Source organism: Molothrus aeneus, chromosome 21 (genome assembly GCF_037042795.1).
Source record: "Molothrus aeneus isolate 106 chromosome 21, BPBGC_Maene_1.0, whole genome shotgun sequence".
Lineage (NCBI taxonomy): Eukaryota > Metazoa > Chordata > Aves > Passeriformes > Icteridae > Molothrus > Molothrus aeneus.
In genome coordinates, this window is record NC_089666.1 from 6054544 (window position 1) to 6066921 (window position 12378).

The following is a 12378-nucleotide window of genomic DNA, read 5'->3' on the forward strand; positions in this document are numbered from 1 at the left end:
TATTCCAACAAATGGAAGTGAGAAAACAGAAATGCTAAAAGGTATCTTGGATCATGAATGGAATGACAACAGCTTAACACAGAAGAAATCTGAAAAAAATCCAATAAAAATGCTTTAAAAAAAATCATCAACATTCAGAAAAGAAACAAAACCCAGACTTTTGAAAAGGGCAGCAGAAAGCCCAGAACAAATAATCAGCTATTTTATAAAAAGTAGAAAGATTAGGTTGGACCTGATGATCTCAAAGGTCTTTTCCAACCTAGTTCATTCTGTGATTTGGAGTACATAAATGCAAATTGCAAAAATATTTTAAGAACATACCTCAGAGTCATCTTTAATGGTGTCATGTTTTCGGTTTGAAGGAATGTAGGGAACTGGAAAAGAAATCAAAGTTATAAAAGTTATAAAAGCCTTTACTGAAGTAGTTTGAAAATCAATAAACTGAAAGATATTTAGTAGCTTATGGCCAGGTTGCTTTAAACATTACTGGACCATATTGATAATTTTATTGACCAGGTTGCTTTAAACATTGCTGGACCATATTTTGACCAGGTTGCTTTAAACATTACTGGACCATATTGACCAGTTGACCATATTTTTCCACTTTTGTAAACAGGAATAGGAAAAAATGAGGGCAAGAGGGGTTCTAAAGTAAGAAAGCACTCACTTCCATCAGTGTCCTCTGAAGGGAGATCAGCCTCATCGTTTTTGTCATCTAAGCGAGGTTCCTGGGAAGGCATGACCGAATCCTGCCAAACACAGGCACACAAACAAACCCCTGGGCATGCAGCCCTGGGACTGCCCTGCCTGAACCTCCAGGAGATCCTGCCCTCTCCCACCAGGAAAACTGGGTTTTGGAGTCTACATGTCCAAAGATGAACATTTTGTAATGCATGGTAAAGCCAGCCTACCAAAACCTCAATGCTGCATTAGCCATTCCCTGCAGCTGCAACGGGTGCTTGGCTGTCTTCTAAAAATAAGAGTGGGGTGTTTTACAGCAAAGTTCAACATTTTATTCTACTTAAAGACCTCTGAGTGTTTGACATGGACCTACAACCAAGTAAACACTTCAGCATGATGTTACACCATTTAGAGCAATGGCATATTCCTTTCCTGCTTAATAAAAACGTGAATTGCTGCTCATTATGCATAAATTAGTGAAGACCACAGTAAAAGATATTTTATATTGCATTTGGACCCTGGGCTCACCCCCAAGACAAGCAGGACTATTCCAGGAAGTACAGCAGCATGAAGAAAGTAATTGGCAAAGAATTGGTAATGTCAAGGCAAGTCACATACAATACCAGCAAAGAAAATTACTGGTTTAAGTCACAAATATGACACAACCACCAGTGAAATACTGGGGATGAATACAAGAAAGGGCTAAAATTGAGATACACAGATGTTTCGATGTTTTGATGTTTAAAGCCCAGGAAAGACACCAGCACTGAGAACAGTACTGGAGAAACTGAGGTGGCAGGAACAGGAAAGCAATAAACTCTTCTGAAAAGAGAAGTGCAGAAATTATATATAGAAATATATTAGCACATCCAGGCTGGAATGTTTAATACATGATTTCTACCAAGACTATTAGTCTTATAGTAGAAATATATCATAAATAGAAATGAAGAACTAAGGCACTATATATATTATATATAGTAGTACCTATATAATATATATTATATATAGTGCCTTAGTTCTTAAAGCCTTCCCACAGGCTATAAGGAATAACTTCTGAGCTTGTCAGTGTCTAATGGAGAAGTCAAATTCAAGCTTGAGCACGCTCAAGTCACATCACAAGCTTTCTTTCTCACTTTGTCTGCTCACAATCCAAAGGCTTGTCCTCCACAGAAACTGCAACCCAAATACTCGCAGGTGTAACAAACCCACAGCCAGGCCCACACTGCATTATTCAGGACGCATCTACCCAGAGCAGCAGAGGCCAGAGAGGCACCCCGAGCCCTGGCCAGAGCACACACTCACCATATGCCTTTTGCAGGTCAGTGGGACAAGGATGTGACAGCGTTTATGGACCAGCAGCTTGCAGTTGATGCACTTGTAGCCTTGCCTTGCGATGCCCCATATCCTTTCACTGCACTGGCCACAGTACGCTCTCTGCAAGGCACAACGCTCACCATCAGTGCAGGGAATCCCTGCTGCCAAGAGCAGCTCTAGCAGCAAGAGTCCAGCCCAGCCACCTACCAGATGTTCAGGAATAATTTTAGAATGTCCAGAATCATAATAATAGCTGAAGGTTACACTTCACACCCAGAATTCAGCTAAATGCGGTTCTTTTTACATAAATAACTCGAGCATATGGAACACATTACAGTGTGACATTAGCAAATCATTTGTTAGAGAATAAGTCTATTTAGAATCTCAGGTTTTGACAGAGATCACCCAAACAAAACTGCTACAAGTTTGTACTACACAATTATGCATAAGAAGCACCCGAGCTGATTGTGTTGGAGAACACAGGCACAAAATGTTAAGCAGACAATGTATAAAAAGTGTTTTACATCTACACCTATACATTTTAACAGTGGTAGAAACTTTGCATAATTAAACCCATTAATCATGCCTGATATCAAGCTTCTGTGTTGCACTGAGCATCAAAAACCTGTGGTGTTTTTACATATGTAAGAAAAGAGCATGTGAGTTAAACCAAAATGAGGGTAAATGAAGAAGCCAGACATCCTGGTGCTGACTTTAGCAGGAGAGGTTTTTAAATCATTGTATGGTTGCTATGGTCACTTTATCCACTCTACCCAAAGCACCAAACAACAATCTGAGATCCTTGCACACCAAGGAGTCACCCAGACCCAGTATAAGTATAAAATTATTGTTGTATTTTGGCAGCTGTGGAAAACAAGACTTAATTCCATCCCCCTCATCTGTGCAGCCAGTCCTCCTCCATCAGGAGAAACTCAAACTGCACTGCCCAGAGGAAAGAAAAACAACCCCAAAACTGCCTGATGAGAGGAAGCCTGGGACATCTATTGCCACCTCTTCCAAAATTCCTGGCCCACCAGACTTCCTTCAGTGTCCTTTTATAGGTTTTGCAGCAGTAGTATTAAGACTAAATAAAACTTGTCAAGCCCTGGAAGTAGGGGCAGGTCCCAAATTCCACCAGGAATTCAGGTAACCCTTTCATACCTCTCACATGCAGTCAAAACCATATCAGAGAATTGACCTTTATGTTATGTTCAACAAGATTAAAACACAAATTTTTGCATGTGTTCATTTATCTGAATGATCTGAAAAAGTTGCAAAAGGTTACTCTGAAACAGGAAAAAATCCTTAATACTCCAGCCTTAAAAATTCCATCAACACTGAAATTTGGTATTGAATTCAGTAATGCAGACATGACCATAATTTCTCATAAATTTATCAATTTTAATGTCACATTTTACAGTTTATGCCAATCTGCTTACTAACTTCAGCTGGATGTGATTTGTGTTCTGGCTCTGTATGATGTCACTTGCATGCAGGTATAAAAGCAGTCTTGTTTAGGACTGTGACATCCTAATGAGGTATCAAAATCTCTGTGTAGAGTCACTATTTGCCTCATTGCAAATAAAACATCACTATCTATAACATTAAGGATTATTAATGTGGCACTATGAATTCATAGTGTTTCAAAGGAAATATGTTGTTATTATGTAGCAAATAAACATTAAAAATATACTTTCATACTATACATTGTTATATTCCTGTAATACATTAATACAAATCCATGTGATAATTCATATATATATATGATATTTTTAACATATTTAGTGATAAAATGCTGAGTTTTAAGAGGCTTTTCCTTCTTTCAGAGCATTTTTGGGATGGGAAATTTTAGAAAAAAACTCTTACTTCAATTATTAGAAAAAATGTCCCTGCTGAATGAAAGAGTTACCTCTTCTGAGTGCACTGAGTTTTGTGTGGAATTCCCCCAAGTACATTTATATATATGCTGCAATACTTAGGCATAATGGGATAAGTGAAGGAGGTGTCTCAGCCTTAAAGCCACATTCACTTGCTTATGTGGATTAAATCAGGCTCTCCAAATGCAGCTGTATTTCAGCTCAATAAAAAATCTTTTTCAAATTCTTGGATTGTGTAGTACCCCAGATACTAAACAGTTAAAGCTCACATCAGCAGCTGTAACTTTTATGGATGGCAAAGTGTTGTGAAGGTAAAAGATTTTGCTAACAAGCAACCAAAATCACAGAAGTGGAGAGAGGAGAAGCTGCTCCAAGGATGTATCAGCTTAAACAGTCACAAACACGGCATTTTAGACTTTAAAAAGAAATAATTTCCAGCAATCCTCTATTAACTCAAATTCAAACACTGCCAAGTTTTGCCTGCTTGTTCCGACTCGAATAACACCGCAGAGCCCGAAATGTCACATCAACGAGCATCCTGCTTTTCCTTTCTTTCCAACACTCCAACACAGAAACAGCACAGACTGAGGCAAACAATGAGCACAGAACATGAGCAAACCCCAACGTTTCACGCAACAGTACTCACTCTGTTAAAACGTTTGGCCTGAAACAAATGCCCATTGACTCGGTACAGCTTCCTCCATCTTCGGGCTCCCCGGCGGTAGATGGATTCTAGGGAAGAAACCAGAAAGGTGTAAAGCAGCAGCATGGCAGCCCAGCAGCACCACACACAGCAGGGGAAGCAAGTTGTGACTCAGAACAATCTTGCTTTCCTAAATATCAACGCACAGCCACAATCCCTGGGGATTTGGATTTTTTAAGGCGGCCGTGAGTGACGGCCGGGGCAGGATGTGCTTTCACCGCTGCCTCTCCCTTCCCTCCAGCCCTGGCTGTCTCCCTCACATGACCATAATCCCGTTACAGCTCCTGCTCTGCCTCAGGTGAGAGGGACAGAGCTGTTAAAGGAGCAGCTCCTCGGGGAAATGGTGCTGCTGCTCTGCCCTGGCACCTTCCATGGCCAGGCACAGAGGATGGCTGGTACTGACAGCGTGAGTGTTTGGTACTGATAGCACCTCACACATGCAGCATTCAACATGCTCGAAGTCTGCAGACTTACAGCATTTGACTTCATTTTTACCTTGACAGAAAATATTTCCTTTGTTCAGGCAGGTCAAGTGCAGGTCTATGATTATTTTTAATATATTCCAAATGATTTGTTACATTTCATCTGTTTAAGCCAAACCCAGCACCTACTGCAAGTTACTTTTGTTGTGGCTGTTTAAATGCAGATGAGCAGCTCCTGTGTGAATGGCTCATCAGAGAGTTTGATATTTAATATTAAGTGTTGTGCCAAGGGGTCCCTTTTAGAGCTGCTCAAAGCTGTAGGGGTGACACAGCCAAGCCCTGCACACCACCAGGGTCAGCAGCTTCCCACAGCTGGTGCAGGTGGGTTCTGTGAGGTACAGACTAAATCAGTCTGACAGACTTGATTCAGAATTGATATTTTGTCAGAATGAAGCAGACTGTACATTTATAATCCTCAGGAATTAATGCAAAAGCATCTTAGATTTTCATCTTTAATGTTACTTTCAAGTTTCAAACATTCACACTTCATCAAAGATGAAGACTCTTTTTAAATAGAAAAACACAGAGATATTTTCTGTGTCAAATGATAATGCAAGTAGTAAAAAGTTTCTTTGTCAAGAAATTATTTTAACATTATATTGAGCAAGCCAAAACTCACAGGCTACTGACAGCAATGTGTGAACACTGGCTGCAATTCTGGATCTGATTTTAGATCCTCTATTTTTGTCCTTCCAAAGGAAGCATTGAAGTTTCTGTGATTCCACATATCTACAGTGCCAAATCCCCAAACATTCATACCTACTCTATTTGCATGTGCAAATGTTTACTGTGCAAGCATTTGAAACAGATACTGCACTATTAAACTAATTGTTAACAATTTGGAGAAAGAAAACCAAGCAGCTTCTCAAAGCAGCTTAAAGACTGCACACCCAAAGTGGCAAAGAGACAGCCACTGGAACAGAGATGGACACTGGGTATGGCCATTTAGCTCCACTCTTCAAAAGCTGCCAAATATCAACTTTAAAGCAAACTTTTCTCAAGTGCAAAGAAAATTAAAATGACAACCTAGCAAAATGACTCCAAGGTTTTTAACTAAAATATGCTCAAACACAAACACCGATGGAAAACCCTTCCACCATTTCTAGGGTGACTTTTTACCAAGAGGAAAAATCTCCACGAGGATTTTTTTTTCCAAAAGAGTTCATTAATTCATTAGACAAAGCACCATATGGAGGCAATGTAATACATCTGTGATCTGAACATTAGCTTATCACTGACATGGGGAATATTAAGTGAATGATAAGTTAACAAGCAGCTTGTGCTGATGAAGTCTGTAAATAGAGGAGCAAGTCACCTCCCTAATTAATGATAAATATTAAATCAAAGGCAGGGGTTTATATCATCTGCTTGTGAGGCAACAGTCTAACAAAAACTGAGCTTAATATAGACCAGCTTTAAAAAGTGGGAACCCCTACAACTGATCCCCAGGACTGCCATGGTTCAGTGCAGGGGCTGAGGGAAATCAATCCCTATTTCCTATTCCCTGACTCCAAAAGGGGCCAAGGTAAAAAATGAGAAACCAGCAACCCTGCAAGACACACCTTTATAGCAGCCATTCTATTATTACTACACATTAGGATTAAGTTCCTATGACAGAACCAAACCCTCTTGCTCACTGAGGATCCAAAACTGGGACAAGTGGCTGAAGCACCACAGGGCTGTGCTGCCAGAGACCTCAGCCCCTGGAAAACAGAGCAGGCAGGAACCTCATGGAAGGGACATCCTTCCCAGAAACTGCCCCAAGGATAATGCCAGGCTGGAAAAAGCAGTTTAGGTTTGCAAGATCATTGTTATTTTGAAGCATTATCAGCTACAAGTCCCAGCTAGAGCTCTACCAGATCAAAACAACCACCTTGAACAAGAATCAGATTCATAAAATGGCAGTAAGTGCATACCTTGAGTTAAGAAACAATTTATTGTCAGTGTTGTGTGAACAAAGCTCTCATCTGACTTTGCATCTCATCCCTTCACAATGCAAAATGAACCCAAACAACATTTTCAGGGATGTGTTTCTAGAACACTTCAGAATAAAACAAGGAATGGATTCTGTGCTTCCTGGTAAGCAAGAATAAAACCAAATTCTTACAGGATTGATCCCAGCTCCCTAGAAGGAGGAATGCCAGCACAAAAGTCTGACTATTTAATTACTGAGCTTATTGAAAAGGGCTATTTTTAAATTTATTTCACAGCACACATCAGTTAACTCATTAAGGAGTTCTAGTTGGCTGCTTGCAGTCTGATGGAGATACACTCCTAATTAAACAAAGTAATGTCTTCTGATGATTAATATTAAACACAAGACATTACCTAACAAAAAAAAATTCTTTCAAGCCCTCATTTTGTATCTGAAAACGTTTAGATAAAAAAATTAAGTATATTTTAAGCTCTTAGCAGGGATAACAATTTTTAAATGGGGAACACAAATACATATTTTAAATAGAATGAAGGTGCAGAACTTTATGTACTTCCAAGACTGGAAAATTGAAAGAAAAAAACCACAGGCTTTTTCAAAGTAAGAGTACAAGGGAAATAAAAGTACTGAAAATAAAATTAACCAGCTGCCTCTACCTAAAAAGCAGTGGGGAACAACTGACATTTGCTGCTGTGCAATTCTTCCCTCTGTTGTCAAACTGTGCAACTACAGCACTAACAGTGAAGCACAGGAAACCCTGCAAATAGATTTGATATTGGCTTTGCAGTGACATTTCCTAGGACTGGGTTTGGGCTTCTTTCCTCATCTTTTAAAAAATATTGTAGAAAAAAGTTCTAAAGAAAAACATGAAGGCACAAAATTTAACTGTGGATATAAATTGACAAGCAATGTCTATTGCTCAGTGTTAATTCCCAATTAATTTATCCACAGAAGATACTCCCCAATACCATAACGAGGTCTGCAGAACTCCACAGAAAGGATGAGACCTTGGTGCTGAAAAATGTAACTTGGAAAAGAAGGGGAAATAGGAGGAGGCACAATTCCTTTCCAAATGCCAACACAGTTGGTTTCCACCAATGAAGGGCACTAAGATGGCCACAAAAATGACTCCCCCTTCATTTGGACTCCAAATGCACTTCCAAAGATGGCTTTTATGTGATCCAGCCCTAATGAAATCTGCTCCTATCCTGGGCACAGAGGTAATTTGCTATTGCTGCAAATCACTTCTCAGAGATTAATACAACTTGTTTACAGGCCAATTACCCAGCCTGCCAGCTGGACACTACCAGAATGGCCAGTTTTTGTTTTGTTCTTTTAATGTTGTGCTGAGCACACAAGTGAGCATTCTTTCAAAACCAACTCATGAATTACAAGGGGGAAATTGATACTGGCATTTCAGATAGACTGGACTTGATAAAGAAATTACATCTAAAAGTAGAACACATTTTTTGGGAGACTAAATTCCAAAGTACACTTTGATAGTACATTGCTTGACATCTGTTATTTAATTTCCTACAAATAGGTACATTGAAACAATTTACATGCTTCAGAAAGCAATTTTAAAACATACATTGGATGTTAAGTGGCCCTTCTTTTTATTATGAATAAGCTGCTGCATACAATTGAAGTTGGAAAATGAAAAGAGTACCCTTAACAATATCGAGGTATTAAATGCTTTGACCCCTTGCAGTTATTGCAAAATATTAAATGGCCAGAAGATAGCTTTTAAAATTTTAATTTAAGGCTGATTAGCACTTGGGAAATCATCTCCCCATCCTTTTCTTTCCAACAGACACTAAAATTAACTACAAAGCCTGTGAAGAAAAAGCACAATTAAGACAGCAACAATGACCAAGGAAGTTCAGTATCAGTGGAGAACCAACAAGGGAACAAATGCCCCACAGAGCAGCAGCACTTCCTGCAGCACAGCTGGGTGAACATTCCCTCCCCAGGGCCTTGGAAGGGGCAGCTGAGTCCCACCTGCACTGCACACACCCCAGAGCTCCCTCATGCCTCAGCTCCTGGGTGTTCACCTTCAAATCCTCTGCTAGAATGGCTCTGTGGCACTGCAAGGTGACAAAGTGACACCTCCAAGGACAATGCCACAAACACAGCAGTGCCAACGGCTCCTCTGGAGCGAGCCTCTGACTCACAAGGCTGATTTCATGTGCAATTTATCAGATGTACTTGGAAATAACAAAATATCCCAGGTGTTACTCAGGAAATGGTCACAAAGTCCAGTCAGTGACCATGTCCTGGTTCTGAGCATCTCTGGGCACATCAGTGACCACAAGCTGCTGATGTCCTTCCCTGCTCTCCTCCTGTGCTGACACCTGGGCTGCTTGCAGGGCTGGCCCAGACACAGCAGAAACTGCTGCTCGATTTGCTGCTCTGATTTGAAAGAATGTTATGAGAAGGGCCACAAGACAACTGGTGGTGAGCCCATGCTTCTGAAGGTGATGAAGATTTTTGTTTAGGAAAGCAGAAAAGGTTCATATTTTCCCTGCTCTAGCTGGGTCCTCTAAGCCATTTTCAATTCACAGCCTTTCGTGATGTGCAATTGGCTCCTCTGGTTACAAAGTCAGTGGCCACATGAACTCCAAAACCAAACTTGCATTGCATGGTTAATATAAGTCCAAAGGCTTCTTTTGATGATTGCATCATTAATTCTCCCAAAATAAAAATCACTTTCATTAAAAGATTTACTACAGTGAAAAGAGAATTTAATGTTCTATTAGCATCATTTAGGAGCTGCATTAAAATGTTTGATCAAGCTGAAAGAGTACTGAGCCAGTACTTATTTAAAATATTTCATTCTTTAATTTAGCTAACTTAGGACTGAAGTACAGCAAAATGAAGTTCTGAACATTTAAGCAATCTGTAGCATCTGCATCAACTTTCAGGCCACTGTTTCATCCTTAAACAAACCTCTGTGTCTTAGTACACCCACGAAACAATACTTTCTATTATAAATAAAAGCCTGATAACAGAAAGCCTCTGTCTTTTATTCACCCTGGGGTCACTGAAGAAAGCAACCAAAACAGTGAGGAGCAACCCAATGGAGTTTGCTGCAGGACTTTGGTTCTGCTGTATCTCATCAGCAGCCTGCATGATTTAAGACTTGCCGGGAGCTTTACCCTAGACCTGACAGCTCACAGAAATTTCCAAGAAACTGTTCATCCTTTGAGCACATGCAGTTCATACCTGTGGGTAACTGAAAGGGAGGAGAAGTTCAGTTCTTGTGACTGAGTGAGACAGCACTCAGAAGGAACTGAATCCACATTGTTCAAGTGTCACCACTTAAAACTTGTTCAGATCTAGTTTTCACCAGGTCTTTTTATCTTAAAAAGCAAATTATGATATGTCTATTGAAAAGGTCAAAGGAAAAATAAAAAGCTAGCTAGTGACAAATCCCTGAGAAAATATTAAGAGAAGATTTTGCTTGAAGAGTGCCACTTCCCTGGCTTCTTGTCCTTTAGAAAATGGTTAACTGATTTATCTTATCCTAGGTCAAACATGATTTTTAAATAATTTTAGCATATTTGATCAATTGTCTTTGTCTAAGTTGAAATCCTAGTCTCGTCTCCATGCACTGAAACATTCCACTGGCTGGGACCTGTCCCACCCACCCATTTCCCCCTCACTGCAGAGTTACCAGGACAATTCTACTTGCACTGCAAAGTGCTACTGCACGTGAAGCTGATCATCACAGAACCACCCAAAGTTTCCAGAACATGTGCTTGGAATGAAATTGAAATTAAAGTTCAGTAACTTTGTATCAGAGTTGACAAAGTGAAGAACAGGGAGTCTTGTGCCACTCACAGGGCACCTGCACTGCCTTACTGAAGAGCACTAGAAAAGAATCTAAATTATTGGAAGAAGCATAGAATAGCACTAGCAGCAGTAGTAATTTACTGTAAAAATAAAGGCCATACTAAAATCCTGGAGTACTGCCTTGAAATAGCTTCTGGTTTCCTTTTAAACTCATCCCCAGCTAACAATTCAAGGACAAGCCCCAAGAGATGCAGGAGAAACAGCAAAGGAACTCGAGTTACAAATGAGGCACTTTCTGGTCAATATTGAGCAGCTCAGTTTTGCCTTTTTCCCCTCCCATGGCAGGCAGCTCGCTCCCCGTGTGGCTCCAGAATGAACTGCACACTCTGCTCACCCTCTCTGTCTGCCAGTGCTCAGGGCTCCCCAGCCTGTCCTGGAGCCACCCTGGCACCGAGCCTCAGGTTTGCTGCTTTTTGCTCGATTCACCCCCCACACCTGTACTACTGCAGGCCCTCAGAGCTCCAGCTGCTATCAGAGCCTCCCAAGGTTTGCTCCTGGTGCTCCCCACTCCAAATGAGCAGCACAATCTCCCACACAATCTGCCTTCTCACAGTAACCCCAAAATCCAGGAGATCAATGCTGAAAAGCCCACATACCTGCCCTGCAGGCCTCTGCTCAGTCAATTCTGTGGCTCAGTTCAACATAAAAAAATCAGAACTTGCATAGAGAAACTCATTTCCAAAAGTATTACAGAGCACCCAAGTATAATAATGTACCATGAACCTTGGCTGTATAAATGAGGAGTTTCATATTAAACAGCTCTTCCAAGCTACTGAAACACACAGGCCTAACTGGGGTTGAGCAGGCCCACAAATATTCACTAATTCTAGCAAAATCAAAAAGCTTCACCACCTCCTTGCCCATTTTGTTACCCAAGTGCCTGAACATCAAGAGTGGATTTACCAATTTATAAGATATGAGACATAACCCAGGGAGAGGAACCAGACATTACATCAAAGAGAAGCTTTCTGAAAGCAGGTGACATCCTTTCTGCATTTAATATACTACATCCTGAGTAACAGCTAGGAGAGGGGAAGTGCAATAAAGGAAAAAGAGCACAGATTATTTGCTATGACACCTTAAAAACCAGCCCATGCAGTCCTTAGTCCATTGTAGTTTTAGTCTGTAGTTTATAAATTGTAACACAAACATCTGCTAAGACACCCAGCACCTTTAATTAAGAACAGATCTCAAATCCCATAATCAGACTTGGGCTTTATCATTTTATGCCTGAATTATAAAAAGCAAGGTCCAGCCCTTTATTCTTCATTGGATGTTTCATAGCTAAGAAAACTGTTAAGATTATTTAGAACTAGAAATCATGAAATTATTATAAGCAAACCAGACCTTGAACTACAATTCTGTTCTCAGTAACTTATGCTGCCTCACAATCTGTCTCTTTTTCAAATATGTCACATATAACATAAACGTGGTGCAATTAAGACAGAGGAAGAAATTTCAGGTATTCTTGAGAAACTATGACACAGCTATTTTTAAATCCTAAGCAAAAATATCTTACATTAAAATAGTACA

At 40.2% G+C, this 12378-nt stretch overlaps 1 protein-coding gene across 2 annotated transcripts in view; it reads right to left on the reverse strand.

The window, feature by feature from the left end:
* The window catches only part of PRKCZ (protein kinase C zeta), a 41908-nt gene that overhangs the window by 17634 nt on the left and 11896 nt on the right, over positions 1–12378 (reverse strand). For both annotated transcript variants that reach the window (XM_066563833.1, XM_066563834.1), the window contains 4 exons: positions 4519–4604; positions 1984–2115; positions 668–749; positions 322–374 (listed from right to left, as the gene is read on the reverse strand). In XM_066563833.1, coding sequence (XP_066419930.1) covers positions 322–374; positions 668–749; positions 1984–2115; positions 4519–4604 — 353 coding nt within the window. The remainder of the gene's footprint in view (positions 1–321; positions 375–667; positions 750–1983; positions 2116–4518; positions 4605–12378) is intronic.